Here is a 25,482-nt window from a genome sequence, read left to right on the forward strand (position 1 = left end):
TTCAATTTTTAATATATCTGAGTGTCATTTTAACATAATGTAATTATTATTTGGATATTTTGCGTTAAATAGATATTTAATATTTCTTAGTATTTTAAAATAACACAATTTATAAGTAAGTGAAAAATGTTAACAAGGACTTAAGTGGACCGTTTCTAATCAAACATAAAATGCTTTTTATTGTGCATGTATTGCCATGTATTGCTTTTCCTTGACATACTGCCGCCATTTTAATGAATTTCTCTTTATTTCAATATTAATTTGAATCATCTACAGCTCACCTTCGATGATGCTCGGTAATTTGCGAAAGAACTTCACAGAGAGAATGGCAAACTGCACCACGTGATCCGTCTCCTCTGATTGGGTACGGACATCAAAGCTCCATAGGCATGAAAGAGATTGGAGAAATCTAGTCACATGATTGGACAACTGATTGGACATGGGCATTCACGTGATGCAATTTGCCACTCTCTCCCTCTCTACTGTGTCGAGGTGCGCAGGAATCACGCATGCGTGCGCGTCCTCGTTCGACTCGCTCACTCCGCTTGCTCCGCCTCCGCAGTCTGCTCGCGGCTCGCGGCTCGGTCTGACGTAGTCGGGTAGAGTGAGAGCAGTCGTAGGTCGCAGTCGCTCGCGGTCGTTCGTGAGTCACGAGTGAGTAGGAAGAGGATCGACGATGTCGCTGCTGCCGGGTGCGCTCGAGGCAGTCAAGGCTCGACGAGGACGCCAGCGTCTTCCATAGGCCACGCTACGTTACGCTACGTAGCAACGTCGCGACGCCACGCGCTACTTAGCGCGTCGAAAGACCACCTTCACGTCTCCGTCGCAGCGGAGAAACGACGGTGGCGTTGATCACATCTCGCGTTCCTTCGTCTCGAGCCCGATGCGCTCCATTCCGCGAGACCATGGCATCAGTGAAGGTGGCCGTGAGGGTTCGACCCTTCAACAAGAGGTGCGTGTGTGTCGTGCAACTGGTGACCGGAAGAACCTCGCCTTACGTCTCGTCTTACGACGAGTAAAATCAACGAGTCGCTTATGCATCAATTATTATGACTTTAGTATCGTCATCGTGTTTGCTTCTTACAGTCGCACTTCTCCATAATTACGACGCTAGAATGTCCGTCTGCGGTGCTGTGCGTGATTGCGACAAAATCCCGTTTTCTCTCTCTCTCTCTCTTTCTCTCTCTCGCTCTCTCTCTCTTAGGTTCGTTGCCAGTCCGTATTGTTCTGAATTCAGCTGGACACACGTCGGTGTGTCCAGGTACGTGCGAGATGTATCGCGCGCAAATTTACCTGAGAGATTTACGCGAACTTAATGATACGCTGATCGATCAAAGCCTTAGTACAAATCCCGCCCTTACCAATCAATTTAATGTTGGCCAATTTAATATTCGACAATTTCTTATTCAATTTGATGCTGGCGAATTTAATACTTAAAATAAATAATTTCTTATTCAATTTGATGCAAATTTAATACTTAAAATAATTATTCAATTTAATACCGGAAATTATATTTATTTTGGACCAAAATACTAGTTTTCAATACTTTAATATTCAAAATAAATAATTTCCAGTATTTTTTAAATTGAATAAGAAATTATTTCGAATGTTAAAAACACTGTCGTTCTGTGTTTTTAATACTCAAAATAAATAATTTGTAGTATTAAATTATTTATTTATTTTGAGTAAAAAAATCACTAAACAGTATTTTTAATACAAAATAAGCAATTAATCCTTGCCTTCAGTGTTCAATTTCTATAAGGTCAAACAATACGTTAAATTACGTCACATATATTTGAATGACGACACTGAGGCGCATCCAATGCGCACCGTTGCACCATCCTCGAAATATTCAAAAAATATTCCAGTTTCTCCTGGATATATCCTAGATTTCCCTGCTATTCGTATTGCTGCCAGTCAATATTATTACGTAATTATTTTGCGGTCAATAGCATCTCGTAGATGATGTTTCTTCATACTACAGCATTATTGATCATCGACATGGACATTAATCGTCGCTGGAATCATTGACGCAATGTTATTGAATACAAAGGATGATGCATGCGCGCGATGAATACCGTTGAAATCATTGGAGAACGGATTCGTCATCGTTAGAACGATTCAATCCTCCCCGCACATTCTGTGCTGCAGAAAATCAAACACAAAAAGAGTAAAGACTAATGATTCACTTCCGGTTGAATAAATTTTTACTTTATTATTTAAATTTGTATTCTATCTTGTTCATCTTACAAATTCATCTCTCGGATACTTACTATATGTAAATATCTTTATTTACGAGGAGGTATCCTCATCGATTTTATCTTAATTTTTTTATTTATATTGATCCTTCGTTGCCATTTTAATTCAGTCATTTAAGTAAAGATTGGAGGAGCAAATCTTGAACCATCATACACTTCAAATCACACTTTTAAATTTTAGAAAACATTTTGTTTGATGAGATGTCTCAATTAATAGTCTTAATTAATATAAGTTATTAAAAAAAAGCTCTTTTACTTCAAAAAAGAATACGCTGTATATTTTTTGTTCGCAAATTTGCTGTTTTTTATGCTGGCGCGAGAACTTGATCAATACGTTGAGTATTAATTCCATTTTCTTTATAAAGAGCAGATAATATAGTAATATACATTTAATATTTAATGATAATTATATTTAATGATAATAAAATACCTTTAGAGAATTATATTAATAATATTAGATGATTTTTTTTTTTTAATGAGGATTTCGGAGCAATATCCTCTTTGAAACGACGAATTTAATTATTTTATCGCTTGCAAAGTAAAAAGATTTGAGAAGTGACAGGAACTCCAATTCAAAGCCGTCGTTGTCGAACGTTATTGACAACATATGACACAATTGTGTCATCGCGGTATTGACTGGTGTGCATTACGGTTGCGCGCGTCTCGTTGATTTCCGAATTCGGTCTTCGTCTATCGAATGTCTATCGTAACGGGAGAGGTCGATGCCAGGATAACTACGTGTTTGTTGCTTTCCAGAGAGGTAGCGATGAACGAGAAGCTGATCGTACAGATGAACGGCAAGAAGACGCGGATCTTCAACACCAAGGTAAGCCATTTCTCGTAGCGCGTCACTGCCATCCGCCCTTGTCGAAATATATGGAGTCATGTTTGCTTTTTATCATCAAGTCTCATGCGTCGCCTTTAAATAGTTGCTCTTTAAAATTTTTAGAATGAATCTCACTCTTAAAGATTGAAAACTGAGCTACTCTCTTTCAAGACTAAGCTCAATTTTCACTCTTCAGAGATTTCATCCCAAAAAATTTATTGAGAGTTGATTATCGTAACACTACAAAAGATTTGTAAGCTGCAGTTACAAAGGATTCGAAAGTTGTTGCTGTTTCCAGCTAAAGCAAAAATCATAAAACTATTCTCGAGGATTACTTGTTTTATTCATAAAACTGAGACTTACGTCACTATAATATAACGATTTTTTTAAACGGTAATGGTAGAAAATACAGTGCGCAGTGGACAATACATTATCTCGTTTGTAAAATTGTTATGTCTATTTTCTTCATAGCTCTGTGACGGAATTTGCAGAATAAATGGCGTTTCGTATAATTCAATTCTTTTCGATCAATATGATTTTGAAGCTCTAGAAATAACAGAAATAATATTTTAACGTGTCACAATTTTAAGGAATTTAACATTAAAGCTTTCTTTTTAGGAGACACAATCGTTCTGCCCTTCTTAGCATTTAATGAATAGTAAAGATAGAATGACATTTAGGTCGACTATGTCTCCTAAAAGAAAAACAGTCCTCATAAATTTGTCCTTAATTTGTAATTAATTTGTCCTGTTCTTTCTTTTTTAAATACAATTTTGAAGCCTCATAAAAACATTTTTTATCGCATCACAATTTTAAGTAATTTGAAATTAAGTCTTTCAAATTTCTTAAAACTCAAATATTTTTCAGTTTAAAATCATATCGAGAAAAAACAAGTGATAATTATTTTCTTTGAATTTTTTCAACTGCATAATAATAATTATATAATAATAATTCAATCGAGAATTCAATCTAGTTGGATTTCATTATGGTTGTTGTTATTGTTAATCAGCAGCTGATCCGAGCAGCTAGCTGCACAAAAGCGACGGTAAATTCCAAGTATGATTATCAATCGAGGTCAACTGCTCTCGCACGGACGATTTTCACGTGCAAATTGCCTGGTTTCGGAGCCGGTTTCGATCTTGTTTCACAAGAATGCGAATTTGATCAATCGCTACGTAAGATGTTCCGGAGGAGACAAAAAGCAGTGCATACATAAAGAATTGGGATATTTCGAAAAATCTAAAAATTAATTGTTAATACAGTGAGAAAAAGATTTCTAATATATTTGTGACTATAATTAAATGTTACTGTAATTAGGATTATTACTACTATAATGTCAATAATAATAGCTGTACATATAATTCTATTAACAAATATATACATATAGTTGATATCGAAAATGACTACAAATTATAATTATTATCACCATAAAAATGACTGCAATGTATGTTATAATTTAACTATAATTTATAGCCGTTTTCAGTGTCACCTATAAATATAGGATTTTTGTTAATAGAATTATAAGTACAGTTATTATTACTTATTATTACTTATAATAGTAATAACCATAATTACGGTAATATGTTATCATTACAGTAATTATAGTCATAAGTACAAAAACTTTTCTCTCAGTGCAGTGCTTGTCTTTTTTTTATTTTTCTTGTTAGTGAGATATTATTTATTGGTCTTTTACATTTATTCTATGTTGGTAAAAACTTCAAGGAACTTTACACAACATTTCTTTCTCTTCTTGTTTGATATTTTGTTGAACTTTGTTGCATAATACAAGCCTCGAATTTTGATGATTGTGACCTTCTAGATTTGTTCTTGTCAAACTTAACGAGCGAAAATTAACAATTGAAACAATGCTTGAATAATAATCTGTTTTAAATGAAGAACTCTACCTTCTTTATGTTCTATTAAATAACGATAGAATTATCCATTATTCAGTTTAAAACAGATTTTACTTTAATAAACATATCAGGCTTGATATATAAAGTTTTAAATCGAGATACTATTGATGTTTATTTACATTATTGAATGTATATTACTGCTGGTTATAGATAGTCGCTCAAGTTATAGATAATCGTTGGTCAGAATGCGTAGGCGGATGTCAACATATCTTCGATGCTAAAAGTGGTTGTTGTTGCATATTTGCGTTTTGGCTGTATATTCATAAAGAACTGAAGGTCTTATTTATGATGTAAGCCGTGATTACATCACGAGTCCGTTGTCATATATCCATTCTAAAGCGCCGGTAAAGTAAAGTTAAGCGGTGGGTGGCTCGTATAAGTTCGACGTCTCGCGTTACGATCAATTTTCGCTTGATAATAGATTGCGACTACAAGAAAGTTTTGATGCCACATTTTCAATAATTTTACATTAATTAATTTGAAAATATCAGGAGAATATTCTGCAAATAGCATCAACTTTTTAAATAAAATTTCTAATCAGACGTTTGTTATTTAAAATAGAGAAAATTTTTACAGAATGGATTAGTTCTATTGATATGTAGTAATATTCTTGGTATGTACAGTAGTTTGAGCATGTAACAACACACTTCGTGGTACCGCAAAGTACCGAGAAGTAATGGCCTTAAATAAACTTTCTAAAGAATTTCTAAACCGGAAGCCGAGATGTAGATGATCTGCTCTTTTGTGCTACGATTGGTCGATGCTTCGTAAAGTTTAGTGTCATAATTTCTACCTGAATAACTTTTATGAATTTCTAAGCCATAATTATTAATTGGACCTTTGACCGACAAATCCAGCTTATCAAAATGAAAGCTTGGTGCGCATCGTGTTTACATGTTTCTTTCAAGTAAATCATTTTGATAAAGTTTCGAGAATTATTTCAACTGGAAAATATCACAGATAATAATTAAAAAAGAGCGTGAAGAAAATGATTTTTTGTAATAAATAAATTTAGAAGATTGTTCAATTTTCTCTGACAATAAGAATCTCAATTTGTTTTCAAATTGTTTATTTTACAATGCTTTGCGAGAGAAACAATATTTGAAAAATGAGTGAAAAACAATGAATGAAAAATTGATTTTTGCAAAAATAGACCTTACTTAACAAAACAGAAAGTATCTTGATCGTATATCTATTTGTAATTGTCTGTGTGAATCTCCCAGTTGAAAAGTAACAAGGCATGCGTTGAGGAGAAAGTGCGAAAATCGCGGTTGGACCGCAGCAACCAGCAACTCGTTATTCGACGATTGCGGCTACGCAATCGAATGCAATTGCCGCAGCCGCGCAGCGTTGTATAATCTATGTTTTATCCGCATTCAATTAAACCTTATCCGGATCTCTCTTTCCAATCAAAAGAAAAGGCCAATCCCGTAGAGTGATCTCCCGGCAAAAAAACGTCTCTGGCGAGCACGAGTTAAGTGAAGTCTTGTCCAAAGGTGCAAAACGTACTTATGTAGATTAACTTTAATCTCAGTTCAACTCAACTTACCCTTCATTTTTTTCTAAAAACTTTTTCTGAAAAAAAAGATGAAGAGTCAGTTGAACCGAGATTAAAATTAAATACATTGATGGAAAGAGCAAGAATTAAAGTGAATATAAACTATAAACTATGTTCACATAATTGTCTATTATTATATTTAAAAATAATATTATCCATATATTTTACTACTATATTTACTACTATTATTACATTTTTATAGCACGTTGATATTTCTTGGTAAAAAAATACCAACTCGCAAAGATTGAGATAAGATTAATCAGTTTTAAAAAGTTAAGTTGATTGAGCTGTCAAACTGCTCGTAAAGTTATTGTTGTTTTAATACAATACAATCAGTTTCTGATAAAATATTTTTTTTTAATTATTTTTCACTGTATTTCGGAAAATTTAGAAACAAAATTTGGAAATTTAAATTTGGAAACACCCCGGGAAGCTCTAAGCAGACTGAAATTTATTAAGAATAGATTAATGAGCGACTTTGAACTTCGCTTCGACTATGTGCTGTGACGGAGTTTAAAAATTTTCGCGAACATGTTCGCATGCGAATATGTAAATTAATATATTGCCTCCTAACCGCTAGCATGTTTGTAGACTCGATATAAACTGTATGCAAAATCGAAAGCGAGATTGACTTCAAAATCATTCTTATTTTTTTTAATTACCTCCCATTCGCTTTCTTGCATAATGCAGTACGATGTTCTCAGCGATGTTTTATCAGTTACATAGAATCCAACATGAAGAATGCATATTTTATATAATTATCGCATATAGCAATATCACGTAAATACACATGAGTCAAACGTCAGTCACATTTAGATAGTCAAGTAGCTTTCCGAAAACAAAGAAAATACCAAAAAAAAAATTTGGTTTAAAAAAATTTTTAATTTCAAAAAGTAAGAAATATATATATCTTCTGTTTGGAAAACCTGGAAAATCTGAAATTCTTAGAAAACTTTACTGTTTCGAGAAATCAAATATTTATCGGAAAATGTTTCCAATAAATATCTGATTTTGAAATGACCTTTTTAAAGATTTTATTTTTATTTCGCAAGAAATACCAACGTGCTATAAAAATATAATAATAGTAGTAAATAATAGTAGTAGTAAAATATATGGATAAGATGATTTTTAAATATAATAATAGACAATTATATAAACATAGTTCATAGTTTATATTTACTTTTCACCTTTATAAGTTCTATTATCCATTCATCCGCATAGATCGGACTTGGCTAATGATAATTGAACTTTAACACTAACAATGATGATAAAGCAAAAACTACATTGAAAGAACGATTGCTATTTACTGTTTACAGACACCGGATAGCTGCAGAGATATCGACCGTGGGAAGTACAAAGACTTCACGTTCGATCATTCCTACTGGTCCTTCGATTCAAACGACGAAAACTATGCGTCCCAGGAAGAGGTTCATATCAATATTTTCTTTCATGGCAGAATGAAACGAAGACTAAAGTAAAAATTATTCTTGAGATTTCGCGATCGATGACGAAGCTGTCGACCTTGAAAAGAGTGAAACGTTCACGATAACACTACCGTGTAAGACGAAACCGAAGTCGTTTTATGTTCGCAGAGTTATAATTAGCTTAATGACAAACCTATATTGAATTAGAGACGGAAATAAATTTAACGAAAGAGCTTGAGAACGAAAAGGCGAAAGTGTGTCGAGCGCGGTAACAATTGTAGCAATAATTGATCTTTCTCTAATGATATAATCAACAACTGTCTATTGTAATGTTGTGACAGGAGCTTTAGGGCCGATTAATGTTTCCAACAAACATTTGTAATGAATGAAAGAGGGCTGTCAAAGCATAATCAAACAGAATAATCTTTATTAAGCAGAACACAATACAGGATCATCGTTATAGTATAATCGTTAGAGTCAACGTTATTGTGATAATTAGATATCATTATGTAAAACGCGTAGCACGTTCCGTCGAGGGATAACAGTGAGACTAATAAAATTCGCTTCGCTTCCGCGAGTTATTAAAGCGAGACGCCGCTCGTATTATCGAGTGATAGGGAAAGATCCTTATCCAATCGTCTTTTCTCCAGGTTTTCTACGATCTTGGTACGGACGTAATAGAAAGTGCCTTCGAGGGCTACAATGCCTGCGTTTTTGCCTATGGCCAGACAGGATCCGGGAAGACCTTCACGATGATGGGCACGCCGGTAATGCAATAATCTAATTTTTCACAAAGACACCTTTTTCACAGTCTCATTTTTTATAGATGGAAAAAAGATTTTTGTGTCGATATATTTCTTCCGAATATACAATAATTTTAGCAAAAAGATGAGAGAAAGAAAAATGAATAAACGAGAGGAATGAAATTTCCATTTGCTATGGAATATGAAATTGTTGCATGATCGAGTAGATATAATTATTAATTAAGCAACATAAAACCAGCTTTTTTGAGAAACATAATAAATAAAATCTCTGATGTCATTTTATAAAAAATTACTGAATTATTAATTATTAGTTTTCTTCAATTTCGGCCAAATCAATATATTTTGCAATAATATATAAAATAAAAATTCCATAATTAATCAAACTTTTTCCACCTTTGATAAGAGGACATAATATATTGATTATATATATATATATATATATATATATATATATATATGTGTGTGTGTGTACAATACTATATATAATATATTGATTATATGTATTATATATTATCTATATTATATATATTATTTTCTTTTTTGTTTTTAAAATTTATTATGTGCGATTGTTATCATAGGAATCTCAGGGATTGATACCACGAATTTGCAAGACGCTTTTCGCTAGAATGGCAGCTGGAAAGGAAAGCGGGGCGTCGTACAGAACGGAAGTATCATTCCTAGAAATCTATAACGAAAGAGTAAGAGATCTACTTAGACTGGACCAAAGCCAATCCCATTCACTGAGGGTACGAGAACATCCCACGGGAGGGCCTTATGTTCAAGATCTATCGTGTCATCTCGTCTACGATTATTCGGACATTCAGGTAAAGCTAATTACACACTTAGCGAATGAACAGCGAACGTGAAAGTTTGTTGTTTGTCACAGAAATATTGCACAAGTTTAATTGCTATGTTTAATTGCTAAGAAAATTATTGATATTTTTGGTAAACAAAAATTTATAATTAATTCAATAGGGGATCAATAGATCCATTGTCAACTTCGAAAGATTAATAGTAAGTCCTATCGCGCTATCTGTTTATTGTAGATATTATTTTGAAATTAATATTATTTTGAAAACAACAGGACAAATACATATTATTTTATCACACATATAATTTCTTTTATCGCATTATTTGTAAAATAATTTTTAGCATTGCTTTTTAGTATAAATAAAAATATTTTAAAATAAAAGATATATATATATAAGATAAATATTGTTTTAAGATAAATATACAATAATAAATAATGAACGTAATACTATATCAATATTTCTTTTAGTCACAATATTAATAAAAGAATTATTTTTGTTTTAGGAATGTATGGTGAGAGGTAATACGCACAGAACCACAGCCAGCACAAAGATGAACGACGTGAGTAGTAGGAGTCACGCGATTTTTACGATAACTTTCGTACAAGCCGGCCTCTCGGAAGGCAACATGCCGTCGGAGACTGTTTCCAAGGTGCACCTTGTCGACTTGGCCGGAAGGTAGACTCGAAAAGAAAGAAAGCATCACAAGTCGAGTTATTTTTTCGTCCGTTCGCGAAAATAAAAGAAACAAAGTAACATAAACATCATGATAAGTTACACAGTTTCCTAAAAAAATGTTATCTGCCTTTTCAGTGAACGTGCGAATGCGACCGGAGCGACGGGTCAACGACTCAAGGAAGGCGCGCACATCAACAAGTCGTTGGTAACTTTAGGCACTGTGATATCCACGCTCTCTGAGCTCAGTTCTGCCAGCGGTGATGCGTTTGCTACAAAACGAAATACGTTTATCCCTTATCGCGACAGCGTGCTCACGTGGTTGCTAAAAGATTCCCTGGGCGGCAATTCCAAGACTATCATGATAGCGACTATCAGTCCGGCGGAATGCAATTACAACGACACTCTTAGCACTCTTAGATACGCCAATCGTGCGAAGAACATTATTAATAAGCCGACTATCAACGAAGACGCAAACGTGAAACTCATCAGAGAACTCAGAGCGGAAATAGAAAAATTGAAGTCTCTCATCGACAAAAATATGGTAAGTATCACGCGTTTTTCCCATATTCTTTCTCATTGCCGTTTTAGAAAAAGTATATATTTATTTGTTAATTGTAGAGCGTGGAAAAACCGCCGCAAGTGCTGTTGGCTCAAATCCAAGAGAAACAAGAACAAGAAAAGGTATTAACCGAGGAATGGACCGAAAAGTGGCGAGAAACGCAACAGATTCTGCAAGAACAAAAAGCGCTAGGATTAAGAAAGAGTGGGGTCGGTGTCGTTCTTGACTCGGAAATGCCGCATTTAGTCGGTATCGACGACGATTTGCTCAGTACTGGCGTTACATTGTATCACCTAAAAGAGGGAAAAACACTAGTCGGCACGGAGGAAGCTCCCGTTGTCCAGGTAACAATATAAATATAATAAAATTCTTAGATACATAAGATTACATACATAGAGAAAATAGAAATTATATATAAGCAAGATGTGTAAACTGTTTGTTTTTTTTAGCTGAACTTTTTGCACGATTTATCTCTCCTCTTTTTTTTCTGTTAAAAAAAAATAAAAGATGAATGATACAAAAAGTTCATCTAAAAAAAAACAGGCCGTATTAATTGATTTAAATAAAAGCCTAAGCTTCAAGAGACTGCATTATTTTTATATATCAATTAATAAAAAAAATGATTTAAAATACTCGTTATATTATAAACAGGATATTGTATTGACCGGTGCGGATGTGGAACCAGAACATTGCGTGGTCGAGTTGGATAGTGGCGTGGCGACGCTGCATCCGCTCTCATCTCACTGCTGGATCAATACTGCCCAAGTGGACAAACCGACAAGATTATCGCAAGGATGTATCATACTTTTGGGTAGGAACAACATGTTCCGGTACAACGATCCGGCTGAGGCAGCGAAGCTTCGGAAGGAGGGTGGATCTGGTAACGGCAACCTGCAATCAACGGTTGTCAATCTGTCGAGGTTGTCGCTCTTAAGTTGGAGCGTCTCCGATCTGCACGCATCCTGTTCTAGCGACAATCTCTTGAACTCGAGCGAGGACCTCAGAGCGGTCGAGGAGTTGGAACAACAAAAAGCCGCTCTTCTGAAAGAAAAGGAAGACTTTAAAGTAAATGAAATATTCTAGATAGGACATTTCTCGTTGAACCGAATTTTGACTAACGATATATTTTTCGTAGAGAGAACAAGAAGAACGCGAGGAAAGATGGGCTGCTAGAAGGGAAGCGCTAGAAGGAGCCCAACGTGAATTAGAACGCGAGTGGGGAGCACAATGGAAAGAATGGGCGGATGCGATTGCGGTCCTGGAGTCGCGTCAACGCGAGCTACGCGCGAGACGGCATATCCTGGAGCAAGAACGGCGGGACGAAATGACGCAAGTAAGTGACACGGACGCGCCTCCGTCTCCGGAATTGAATGTAATCTCGATTAAGTACCAATTCTACCTCGTCCTTGTCGCTATCGGTGTCCTTATTTGCTTGTCTGGCAACATCATCATCTACTCGCACGTTTGTCCGTTAAATATGTGATAGTCCGGTACGTCGTAAAATTTCGCTCTTCACGCGTCACTGCGAGATGCCGCGAATCGTGGACGAACATCTGCGAGTGTCCCGACTGCAAACAACTGTTTGCGAAACAACATTTCAATCATTCGACCAAAATTTTTATGATTAAGATACACAGTACTGTCTATCGATATCTAGATCCAGATCTATCAGTATGTGTATTTCTCTATAGCAAGCTTTCTAGTACTTTTTAGCAAGAGATATAGTGTAATACAGTAATCATTTCATTTTTGTTTAACATTAGCAAACAACAAGAATGTAATGATTTACTGCATCATTTGTATCATTTGTATTTCTTGCTAGAAAGCACTCTTCGTTGTCGATGAGATTTGCGTTCGCTATCCATGAGATTGTCTTAATTCCTCTGCCGGCCTCAAGAATATCTTCAAATATATTGCGTATACTTAACATTAATATTTATAAATGGTTTATGTTAACAAATTGCGTTAATGTATATGAGTAAGCTACTGATCGTGAAAAGGTGCTAGTGCTGAAGAGATATTGCCGGACAGATGGCATTCCTTGGAATGTTATATATTTAAGTATCTAGTAAGAATGTTAAGAGTGAAGTATGTACATATCTTGGGCTTGTTTGTATAGAGATACGTCTATGGGTTTGTTATGCGAGATATAAAGATACAGAGGCACTAATTATTGTTATACTGATATATATATATATATATTATTGTTGTTTAATAAATTTTTCATACAAAAATTGGCGTTTAATCCTCCACAAAGTATTTGCACGCACTCTCACTGTTTTTTATCTCTGTTTCTCACAATAATTTTTAAGAATATGCATTCGATCGATTTAACACTCCCGATTAACAAACCCAATTTTTTCATTAACTCATTGTCGCCGCACCTCGGGATCCGTCTGCATGATGCACCATTCCGAGTATTGATTATTGAATAGAATGAAGAAAACTTTATTATTTTTTTGAGGCAATGCATCCGCGAGAATATATCCGCTATTTGTTCATTCTGTTTATTTTGTGAGTTGTTTATTCATATTTACATTTATTTGTTAAAGGCGTGCACAAGGATTAAGTTTAGATACTTGCGTTAATATTTATGCTATCATTGGAAATATTTTATTCTATTACTGTCAAATAACATTTAATTAAAAGACATTTTTGTACATTCTGAAAAAAAAAGCATAAACATTATTATTTCCATTTTATTCATTTTTAGGCGCTATCTCGTCATTCTGATATTTCGTAATTATAAATATATTTAGTCTTTCGTTTATACGCAACATGTATCATGGCAAATTATTAATATTTAATTTTGAATCATCTTTTGTTGATTATATCTTTTGTTAACGCATCGGTGTGTGTGTGTGTGGTACCAGGTAGAAAGTATATGTAGGGAAGTCGCCTATCTGCGCACATTATTGCAGTCCAAGCATCGACAATTGCAAGAGCTCGTCAACAATCAGGGACGTGCACAAACTTACCAGCAACGGTGGGAAAAGGTAAGGAATATTATAAGGAATCTTCGCGAGGAATCCGTATCTGTAATACGCACACATATTGCAAATGACGCGATGCATACTCACACTATTTATATTCATATAACTTGATTTACGCAGACAATATAACATCTCTCTTGACAGTAATTCTTTATAATGTGCAATAAAACAACGGAATGTGAAGTATTCCGATTTCTAGATCTTGTATGAATGTAAAAGGTCGGACGTCTTACTTTATAGTAGTTTTAGTACAATTTTGTAGAGAGTGAGTGAAGCGGAATGTACATTTCAGACGGACAATGGTGCCGGTAGTGATGACAGTCTGCCCGAATCTTGGTCTAGTCTCAACGATGAAAAGTGCATCGAGAGTGTCAGAGAATTAGTGAATCATCACGTAAGTGAAGTTAAGTTAATTAAGGCTCTTGTTCACTCTACTATCTCAGATTATGAAGCCAGAAATGAGAAAATATATAATAAAAAAGTTTTTATAAAATATATTAGTATGAAAATGTTTTAATAAAACACAATCGATAGAATCAACTTGTAAAATGGCATTTAGCAGAGAAAGTAGCTTTGCAACTGTTGTAAAATTCTTCAAGATCATTGGTTTATACATTTAGATCCAGAAACCAAAAACAACAATCAATTGTATTGAAGAATTTTACAACAGTTGCAAAGCTGCTTTCTTTGCTGAACCAGTCAATATTAAAAATTTTTTTTGTTTCGTTAATTAATAAATAATTATGAGTGCTTTCCATTTGTTAACGCAAGTCTTTCTATCTTTGTTTACTCACTGGAATGATACAAAGATAGAACGATGTTTGTATCGACTTCTGGACTAATAGAGAATGGAGAACGCCATATATATCCATGATGTATTCTTACATTACATCATGCATATATCTGGAAATGAATTATGCATAAGCAAAAACGAAATGAGTTCATAGCTATGGTAAACTATTAAATTAATAATAAATAGCAATATAAATATGATTTAATTTCTTCCCGAAATAGTTTAGAGATATTTTATCAATTATAAATTATTTTATTGAAAAATATATTTCTATTTAAATATAATTTGCGAGAAATTTTATCGTGTTTATTCGCTTCTGACATCACACAATCTGAGATAGTGAGTGGCAAATGAATAGGAGCCTTAAGCGTTTCTCTTCAATCTTGTTTGACTACTTTCTTTTAAAAATATGTGATTTTCTTAAATAGAAAAAAGAGCTAGTCGCTTTAGAAAACGAGTTGCAGAGCAAGGTCAAATCTTTAAATGAACATCAGAGTAAAGTGGATAAGATGGAGGAGGAACTGATGGAGATCGCGAAGAAGCAGAAGCAAATATTCAAGGCAGAAGTATGTATACGTAAAATACTAAGATTCTAAAATACTAAGAAACGATTCTTTACATTAATGATTTCTAGCTGGGAGGTGAAGGAGTAACGGAGAAGAAACTATTGTTAGCCAAACGAACTCAGGAACAGCTTGAAGAAATCGAACGGCGTAAACACAGTCTATCGTTGGACTTAAAACGCACTACGCCCGCGTTTCTGGATGATGGTTGTTCATCGAATGATTGCGACGAGGCTTTCAGCTGTAATTCTACATCTTTCCACGAAGTGAACAATAGAAAACATCAGATCGCCTCAGACTTGAATTTGTTGCCGCAGAGTATACCGAGCTCCGATACCGTGGAAACATTCCACACGGCAGCGGCTGATTCTCCGGAACTTCGCATAGCTTTCGAAGATGTCGATACGACATGTATAAACGATCTGATGAAAGATAAATCTGCAATTGAAGACCGAGATGACAGCTCATCTGAAGTGGATACTAAAAGCACGATAAATGCGAATAGAGCTGCTTCCATGGAGTTGGTGAGTGACGAAGAAGGGAAGGTACAACCGCCCACGGTGTCCATCATCCCGGAGAACATGCTCCAGGATACGTTGGAATCGCCAATACAGCAAAATCCGGCGATGAAGAGGCTGAACCAAAGAATCGCACGTCAACGGATGATGGTGATGAGATGCTTGGACGCCGGTACCCCGTCGAAGGAAGATCTCAATCGACAAATAATGATACTACAGGATCTGCAGAGACAGCAGATCGAATTGGAAGTGTCTTTATTGGAGGATGAACGGAAAAATCATTCCACGAGGCGACTTCAGTGCGACGACGACGACAACAACCATAGTGATAGACTCGTCATCAACGAAACCGAGGACTATGTACAGAATGAACCAAATGCTTACTGTAGTGTTGTAGAACCTACCAATAATAGTTCCGCCACTCTATTAACGGTAGCGCAAACCAGATCTCAACTTTTCAGGAATAACAGGCCTAATACTAACGATCAAGAGACTCTGTCGGAATCATTAGCGTCTAAAAGATCCTCTAGTCGGGGTTACTCGACGGTTTATTTGACGGTAAATCATCAATTTCTTCCATTTCAAAATTTGTTCTTTGTGGCTGAACATTTGTTATACTTAATTCTTTGTGATTCAACGTTTTTCTCATTGCTTTCCTAATCCAATCAGATGCCTAATGTGTTTTTCAAATTGTTTTTAGACTCTAAAAAAGTCTGAAAAAATTCTAATACACTCTTTCAACATTCAAAAATACGAATTTGAGGCAGAATAATTAAGAATTGAAAATTTGTCTCGGTTGGACCACGGAGATTTAAACTGAAATAGATATATTTTTAAAGTTTTTAGCTGAAGCGAGATAGAAAGTTTTAGTATATTAGTCCAATACGGAGCAACAAAGAACAATTTAGATTTTAGATGATCAATCTCGAGACAACTTCAACACACATTTTTTGCACAGAGTCAGAATCGCGGCGACCGCTTGAGTAGTCCGTATTCTTTGACAATCACGAGGTCTCTACCATCATTAATAGCGAACGACAACGACTGTGTGATTAATATGATCGTCAGCGTGCCGTCATATGTGATACGCGGAGCCGGCGCATCCAGCCATTATGAATACGAGGTACGAGTTGTGGCACAGGACGACAGTTGGACGCTGTTACGTAGATACAGAAGGTTTCGGGAGTTGTACATATCGATGCGACAGAAATACGGTAGTAAGGTACGTTATTGTACATTATACAATTATGAAACTGGTACAAATATGTATTGAAGTCAGATCTAAGTGTGGTTTACTTAAGTTTGGAAGAAAGAAATTATTTATAAAATAAAACAATTTTACCATTGCAGAGAAAGAGATCTTGTTAAAAAGTACCTCATTATTACACCTAAATTATTAATCTCATTTAAAACAATTAAATTCGTTATAAAATTCTTTTTATAAATTCTATGTGCCATATAAAATACGGAAAAACATTGAAAAATCAGGACATACCTATATAAAATACAAATCATGCACACATATATATGCATAAATATTACGTAACTTTATTCTGAACTTTGACATGAATTATAAATATTCTAAAATGAATTTTGAATTACAGAAAGGTCCAATTATTTCAAAACTAAAAATATATTATATATTTTTTGTTTTGAAATAATTAGACCTTTTTATCAATCAAAATTTTATATATATATTATTTGTATATATATACACGATTCAGACCATTTTCATAAATGTAAGCACGCATTCGCAACACAATCGATTTTACGGAGACTCTTTGATCACAGGTCGCTGCGATACGATTCCCCCCACGCCAAGTCTTTCCAAAGTACGAAGTCGTAGCGAGGCAACGTCGGAAACGCCTCGAAGAATATCTTCGCCGATTAATTCAAGTTTGTTCAGAACTGCCGCACTGCGAGCCCCTATACAAATACAACGGCAATCTTAGTAATATAAACAAACAATCTTTATTGGAGTTTAGCTCATTTTTCAGGCGCGGTATGTTCGAGAGCGGCAAGTACGGAACTAGCTAAAATACTATCGTACAACCCTCATCTTTTCGAATGCCGAAGAATGAGTAAGAGAATTTAATAAGTAAGTGAAATATGACAAATGTTTATTATTTATCGTATTTTTGTCATTTTCTTTTCTATTTATAGAAATGCAGTAGCTATAGCAAAAAAGATATTGGGTGAATTGAGTAGCAACGACGTTTATACAGAATGAGTCTCGTAACATTTATCGCACACAATACTTACATTTCTTGAATTACATATCAATTCTATGAAAAATCATATAAAAATGAAAGACTAAAATGTTCCGTAACTTATTGATACTTTCAATAATATTACATTTATCAGTAATCGAATTGCAAATGTTAAGTGACTCATCCTGCTTTGTAGCGTTACAAAAAATATATATGCTTCCAGAAGCTTAGCGATCGTAAGACTGGTTTGTAGAAAATGAGCATTCTTCACTGATACTGTCTCGTGCTCGCTGGAAAATTCGCACAGAGACAATAATGTGGAAAGCAACGTGATATATTCTTTATGAGAGAGGAAAGACCGCAGCTAGCGAGACGAAATATATCGCGTCATAGCGATTTATTTTCTCTTTTACAGATATTTTCCTAATGTCTTTCCAATAGAATTTCCCAGTAGAATTCACGAAGTGTACTTTCCTTCGATATAGTCGAGTATCATGTAGTTAATATTATCATTCCAGTTACGTTTCACTAGCACAAACGTACATTATTGTAAATGACGATGCAGCGAAAGAACGAATTCGTCAGCAACGGTGACCATAACTTTGCATAGTTTATTCGATAGCTGAAGAGTATTTATTTTGTGTGTCGAAAAGCATTTTGTATGCGCAATCCGAAGTAGCGAATCGACTAGCGAATTAAAAGACTCCAATTTCTATTAGCGTAATAATAATTATCGGCTTGTGAACGTTGCAATGTATTACAAGCGAAAAAAAATATCATATCTTTGTTAAAGTTCTTCTGCTTTCGGAATCTATCACTGGCTGTTAATAAAACTTTTATCACTACTTCAGGTACGTGTTCTAGAGATCCAAATAAGAAAAGAAATTCATATAAATATGTGTACAGAAATGTAAAGATTAAAAAGAAATAATATTTTCTTATATTTCCCAAACTTAAGATATGAACAAAATAAAAATTTGCTGAAAAACTTTTTTTTATTTTATTCATTGATTTTTCGAGTCGCTCATTTTTTTATTTTTTGGGACAAGAGAAAGAATTCAAAATTTTTAATTTTACTCAGAAATTTAAAAAATTAAAGAAATTAATTAATTACAAGATTATAATTGATTGATACTATAAGACAGTATCTCCATACGTATTTCTATGAACTTTTTTTCAAACTGTGGCCTTTAAGTATGTGAAATAGTGATAAAGTGTTTATTAACAGACGCACTGTCTGTCTGCCTGTTTGTGTGTACGTGTGTGTGCATGTGAGCATAAATGTATATAATACAAGGAATTAACAGAACACTATTAAAGTTGGAGTTGTTATGCAAATGTTAGCGTTTATTTGAATATTAATACTAAACCAAAGTTGATCAATGATATTATCGATTTGGGAGATATCACTGCATTGCTGAATGACAATTGATCAGATCGATCGGATTGTATGATTGAAGTATTAAAGTTTATTGAAAAGCATCTTATATTGGCATGCAAAAAACCTTGAGATAAAAAGCTTGTTCGTTATATAACCAGGACATTTCGTCTTGTATTCTTATCAGATGTTCAAAGATGCGACGAAAAAAAAAACACTTTCAGCTAAGAAAACTATTATATTTAGTATGTTAAAATAAATCTATATTAAAAAAAACACTAAGCGCCACAAGTACGATAAATATGCTTTTCAGTAGTATGATAAAAAAAAAAGGTATTTATTCCATGGCTGTGTGTAACCTGGATTCGAGAAAACCCCACAGATTCATCCTGGCTAATAATTAGTGATAGCGAACTCAATGCTCTAGAGTAACGGCACCGTTCAGTGCGTACTGCGAATACTAATCGAGATGAGTGTATAACGAGGCAGTTATTACTTATTCGAACGGACATTACCTCGCGTATTTCATACAATTCACCGCGATCATCCAGTCGTTATCCGCTTTTTTTATACATGAATCTACGAGACCTATATGTTCCATAAGTGTAACAATGGAGTACAATAAATTGTTATAATGCAGCGCATTTTCCCGCTTGATTATCACATATTGCCGCGATGAAATGTAAACCGCTTGGTTCCATAACGAGGCGTTCTTGTGAATTCGCTTCGCATAGAAAAATACTAAAGTAATTACATCCTCTATTATTCTCTATGCTATTTATATTAAAAATTTAAATTAGTATTTCCTTTTTCTCTGAGCATTTTAAGACACACATACATACACTCGTATAACACACACTTGATACACGATTCTCTGATAAACGTTTAAAAATGTAGGTACTTTTCGTCTTGATTTGTTTAATTTAGTAAAAATTCACAAAAAAACAAGTTATATTTAAAAAAAAGATCAGCTCAAGAAAGTAATATAAAATAATATGAACAAATAAGTAATACGAAAATTAATCTTTAGAGGACGTCTATTTTCAAACCTTACAATCTATTCTTAAATGAGATTTGTTATAATTTATTATTTCATTGTATTTCTTGTCTCAAAATATGACATTGTTTTAACATCACTATAATGATTTTATCGTCCTATAAAGATTAAAGATAATGCGACAGATAACAAATGGATAAGTAAATCGTTCTCTCGACATTCGATTTTTAAATAAATTATAATACTAAATTAATAGGATGGTTTGTCATACCTTAATTTAAATGAACACTTGCTCACTCGCTAAACTATCAGCAAACGGCGCGACAATTGCTCTTGTGGCAAAATAAAACGTCAAACCGAACGTGGTAGAAATTGGCAACGCGGGTAACGGTTTCTTGAATATAGCCAGCAATAGCAGTGTCAAACAGAGGCCCTATGTAAAAAAAAACAATCGATTAAAAAAATTGTATCGGTATCCATTGCAATGAGCATATTTTAAAATACGTACAATAAGAATAGCAACGAAACAAGCCAACGTGGTGTTCCAATCTCCATAAGTGGACGCTTTTCCGACGAGGACACTGTAAAATATAAAATCCCCGAGACCTAGTTTAACTCCACGTTCCTCCTCGGCGACCGCAGCTTGTCGTTGCGATTCTCGCGGACGATTGTCCTGCTGTCTCGCGCTTTCTCTTATCGCAGACGAGTTCTCGCGTACTTCTTGAACGCGCCTCGTGCTACGCTCATCTGTATAATCAAGATTAATTCAGTTTTTCATTTAAGATCTGTTTGCTAATATTTTTATTTTGTAACTTTTAACGATAACATCGACATGTCATTACACTGTTGTTGCGTAGTTTTTTTATTATATATAAAACTTGCGCAACGACAATATAATGACATGAACATTATCGTTAAGAAAATTACAGAATAGGAACCTTGAATTTAAATTTCGATTTTTTTTTAAATTAAATTATATAATTTATTAATCCATAGAGCTTTTGATTACATTAGTCATACATGGCTGGCTGATTATAAGCTCTTTATTGTTACTTTCAGTGTTTTTCCGCAATCCATAGAGTTTGATTACATTAAATGATTAAATTAATAATTAACATAATTCTTTCTATTAAAAATTTCATTAATATTTAATTCGTACCGTGCGTTTCTACCCATTCGGGAGAGAAACCTCCTTCTTCTGTATCGCCTGATACTGGATTATTTTGATTGTCCGTCTGACCACGCGTAGGAGACGCTGCGGTATCTCCAGACGCCATTGTAGCTGCTTGTACATATCCAGCGTAAGTCACAGTAAATGAGTATAAGATGGTAGAAGAATATATTAGAGCAGGGAAAATAGATTCATTTCTTTCCTGCGCGGTTTCGACAAGTATCCTTAGTGGACCTTTCGGCATTAAAACCGCAATCAAATCTGTAATGCAAGTAAGAATATAAGACCATCCTTGTATGTGTGATAAGTTTCATCTCGAAAACACCTTACCCCAAATACTTATAACACCGAGGACAACCCATGCTGTCCATTCAGGTAAATACTTAATGAAAACGAGTGCCATTAAGGCGGAAATAAAGATCAGATACGCCTGTTGAAGTTGTAACGGCCCTTGCCAGTGAATGCAAATCATTCCGACTACACCAAAATTCCATAAGCCTATAGCTAGCGTGAATAAATCCATTGGAATGTTGTAAGCTTTCAACATTTGCCTGTAAGTACAAACATATCATAAATCTTCTTTTAGATGTTAAAAACAGAAGCCGGTTTCCACTAAAATAAATTAACCCTAGCTATATACACTGAGGTCCCAGAAATCCCAGAACAATTTGCTAAAAATCGAGATGTTTTTAAACTTTTCTTTTTTTTTTAATCTGTATATCTCTAAATTCCTTAATTCTATCGACTTTTACATATTATGGACTTGTTCCTTAATCAATTCTCCATCAATTAAAAAAAATTAATTGAAATATGTCTATTTCTACGGAAATTATGGTAAGAAATATGGATGGAGTCCCAAAGACCTGAGTGTATATTAAGAATAGAAAGAAGAAATATGTACAGCTAGGGTTAACTTTCTTGTCTTGATTTAATTTACTCTGTTTACCTTTTTCTAATTCTTAAAACTAGAAAAAGATAAAAAGTAAGTTATAAATCGAAATTAAAATTAATCTACACTGGCAAAATTTGATAGAAGTATTTTAAATTTATACTTATATCTTCATACTTACTCGCAATATAGAGCGGAAAACATTGAAAGTAACAATAGAGAGCTTATGATCAACCAGCCATGTATGACTTTATAAAATCTGTATTTGTAAAGGATGATAAGTATCACAGTCATAACTACAATGACGCTCATGAGAATCAGCGAATTGGCAAACGCCTGCCAAACTTTGGTACTCGTGTCAGAACTGTCCTCATGAAACGGAGTGTATACTCTGAAAAATTGTTTTGTTATGATAAATCAGTGTACAGCGTGATGACATAAGGCTTGTTTTTTGTCGTTGCATTGGACTACACTAAACTTTCTTACTTTTGTTAAACTTTAAATATATAAATATTTCTTTTTAAGAAGGTTTTTAGACACGTTAGAGAGTTAAAAAATCGATTATTTTTGCTTTCCGAAAGCTTATAAAAAATATAATTATAATAAATTTGGCTATTAGAAATTAGCGCTGTACTATATGAGCCATAAATTTCAAATTATTAAATTGTATCTCGTATATTAATTATTAATATTTATATTAATATTTAATTATTAATTTGTATACATGTTTCGAGGTTAACTTTTTCCTCAGTACATACAGATGAATCCATGTAATTAGGTAAGCGATGAACATAAAACGTATAAAGCTACAGCTATCTGCACATTTTTCGTTAATTTAGCATCCGCAATTTTTTCATGTGAGATGTATGGTCAATCACTTTCTTAGAGTGAAAATGCAACCAGTTGGCTAGCTGGGTGGTGCAATCGTGATTAATTATATATCATTATCGCTTGAACTAGAATTAATAGCTTATGTTTTTTACTATTTTTTGGAAAGTCAAAAAGGAAAAAAATGAGCAAAATTCGAATAATTTTTTCAAATTATCACCATTTGCAAATATGTACATGATATTAATTATGCTAGTTCAGAGAAGAATTACAAATCTACTCATTAAGAAAAAGCTCCATTTTTTTGCTTATTTTATAAAAAACAAACATTTAAAAAAATATTTTTTTACATCTACATTGCACTTTCTAAACCTGTATTATTTTTTAAGTATACCTAAATTTTGATTCATTAAAAAAATTGTCAAAAAACTCTGAAATCAGCTCTCTAACGTGAAAACTTCTTTAAGTACAACAAGTATACGTCAGTCACAAAGAATAACAGAACACATAAGCCATTATTATGAAAGTTGTGAAACTCACAAGTACATTCCCTTAGTTGTATAGAAATGGACTGAACTAATAGTGGCTACCACAACCAGCATACACAGCGAAACAGGGACAAAGAGTTTGATCACATGCGCCGCTCCATACTTCAGTTCTTCCTCTTCCTCATCTCTGTAGTGCCTCCGTCTATTTTGATTATTGCTACCGGATGTGCCTCGTCTATTTGATCGGGCGACAGCTGAGCCTGGCGTTTCGATGTGTACCTCAGGAACCCCATTTTCTATCTGTGACAGAGGAAAAATATTTTTAATGATAATATCTTAAATCTTTCTGCCAAAAAAAAAATTAAAATTATAAAAAATCTTGGATTAATCTTCCTTTAGTAAAGTGGATCAAATGCGACTTCTAGTTTTGTTTATTTATAATGTCTATGCAACAAAAGAAAAAATTTCATGACATCTGATGCTTTCCAATAATAAATACAGTATAATATAGTGATAATTTTATCTTTGGCTGTTTTCAAAAGAAAAAGAAAAATAAGAGACACAGAAGTTATTCTCTCCTTCTTGATATTCAATGAATAACAAAAATAAAGACATTTGTGTAAACTGTCTCCTAAAAAAAGCAGCCTTTGTTTAACATTAGCAAACAAGGACATAATGATTCACTGTGTTATCTATATAATGTATCATGTGTGTCTTTCGTTTCAAAAATATTTATTATTTATTCCTTTTTACTCATCTTATTACATTGATTAGAAAAATATATAAACAGCATGAAGGAAGGTCTGATTCAACTCTACTTTTCTGAATATCTTGAATAACTTGAAAAAAAAAAACTTTGCCATAGAAGAGTTAAATAAAACATTAAAGATCTTCCTGATATTTTTGACGAAAGTTTCTTAAACCTTTCTGCTAACAAGAAAATCGAAATTATTAAAATTCTTTCAGTAAATAAAAGACTGAGAATTTTCTTTAAAAAAACTACTTCTTCATTGGCACTTCTAGAGCGACCCTTCCGACGCTCGTTGTCCAGGATCAGGTCATCCGGGCGAGACTCCGCGACGTGACCGTCCATTAGGCTTGTGTACTCGTTTGCTGAATCGTAGTCACTCTCAGACATTCATCAAAGTCTGTGTTTCAGATAGAGGAAGGCTTGTTTCTCGACAGTTCTTGCCCCGTGCTGTTTCCGATACTCTCGGCACTTTTGGCAGTTTATTCTCTCGCGTCGTGATTACGTAAAAAGAGAAGACACGTAACTTAAGTTCAATTCAACTTTCTCGTTTCTTTAATCATCCTAAATCGCCCGTTCTGCGAGTACAATCTTGCTATTTGTTGACAACCATTTGCAACCTCTCTCTCTCTCTCTCTCTCTCTCTCTCTCTCTCTCTCTCTCTCTCTCTTTCTCTCCTGATTCACTGTGCGACTGCCATCTTTAAAAAATAGAATCTGTTCTGAGAATCTGCACTTTATTGCACTTTCTGCTCATTTAAGATACAAGCAAGTTATAACAATTAATTTTTAATTTACATCAGCTCTCACTTTCTGGAGTTATTCTCAGCTTTTCATTAATTCTGCACAGTTTCGCAAATAGTTCAACATTTCTTTTTGTTTAATAAATTTTCGTTCAATTATCGCTGTGTTAATAATATTAATATTGTAGCAATAATGTTAATAATATTAATATAATTTTTTTTTAAATCCATCAGTTAGTGACGTCATCCCAGTACTAAAAAGAATCACATAAAAAAAAGCGACTAGCTCGCAGGTTGCTCGCCAAGCAAATAAATATGATTGTTACTTACAAATCCACCAATCACATTTAATCAGTTAGCCACTTTGACTTGAAC

General features: G+C 34.0%; 2 protein-coding genes across 9 annotated transcripts; one reads left to right on the forward strand and one right to left on the reverse strand.

Annotated features, from left to right (window-relative positions):
* Positions 1-534: 534 nt before the first annotated feature.
* Positions 535-19,888, forward strand: Klp98A (kinesin-like protein 98A). 6 transcript variants are annotated; one of them, XR_015547742.1, is made up of 18 exons: positions 535-952; positions 3,015-3,084; positions 7,872-7,982; positions 8,630-8,746; positions 9,322-9,567; positions 10,058-10,230; positions 10,366-10,771; positions 10,849-11,133; positions 11,441-11,854; positions 11,925-12,122; positions 13,663-13,785; positions 14,075-14,176; positions 15,004-15,141; positions 15,210-16,214; positions 16,615-16,878; positions 17,448-17,552; positions 17,654-17,754; positions 18,090-19,888. XR_015547742.1 is itself a non-coding variant. In XM_087414553.1 (17 exons), the coding sequence occupies exons 1-17, from the start codon at positions 906-908 to the stop codon at positions 17,687-17,689; spliced, it is 3,840 nt and encodes a 1,279-aa protein (XP_087270679.1). In that variant the 5' UTR covers positions 535-905; the 3' UTR covers positions 17,690-19,888. The 6 variants fall into 6 exon arrangements, 4 of the variants coding, with proteins under 4 accessions (XP_087270679.1, XP_011064563.1, XP_011064564.1 ...); XR_015547741.1 differs by having other exon boundaries at positions 17,448-17,754; XM_087414553.1 differs by having other exon boundaries at positions 17,654-19,888.
* Positions 3,406-25,060, reverse strand: Psn (presenilin). 3 transcript variants are annotated; one of them, XM_087414554.1, is made up of 8 exons: positions 24,621-25,060; positions 23,670-23,917; positions 22,483-22,692; positions 21,743-21,963; positions 21,401-21,673; positions 20,750-20,988; positions 20,513-20,674; positions 3,406-3,630 (listed from the first exon to the last, which is right to left on the reverse strand). In XM_087414554.1, the coding sequence occupies exons 1-7, from the start codon at positions 24,753-24,755 to the stop codon at positions 20,519-20,521; spliced, it is 1,482 nt and encodes a 493-aa protein (XP_087270680.1). In that variant the 5' UTR covers positions 24,756-25,060; the 3' UTR covers positions 3,406-3,630; positions 20,513-20,518. The 3 variants fall into 3 exon arrangements, with proteins under 3 accessions (XP_087270680.1, XP_011064567.1, XP_011064568.1); XM_011066265.2 differs by lacking the exon at positions 3,406-3,630 and adding an exon at positions 11,126-11,830 and having other exon boundaries at positions 24,621-25,059; XM_011066266.2 differs by lacking the exon at positions 3,406-3,630 and adding an exon at positions 17,183-17,582 and having other exon boundaries at positions 24,621-25,059.
* Between the last annotated feature and the right edge of the window lie 422 nt (positions 25,061-25,482).

Source organism: Acromyrmex echinatior, chromosome 16 (genome assembly GCF_024713525.1).
Source record: "Acromyrmex echinatior isolate Ae372 chromosome 16, ASM2471352v2, whole genome shotgun sequence".
NCBI classification, from domain to species: Eukaryota; Metazoa; Arthropoda; class Insecta; order Hymenoptera; family Formicidae; genus Acromyrmex; species Acromyrmex echinatior.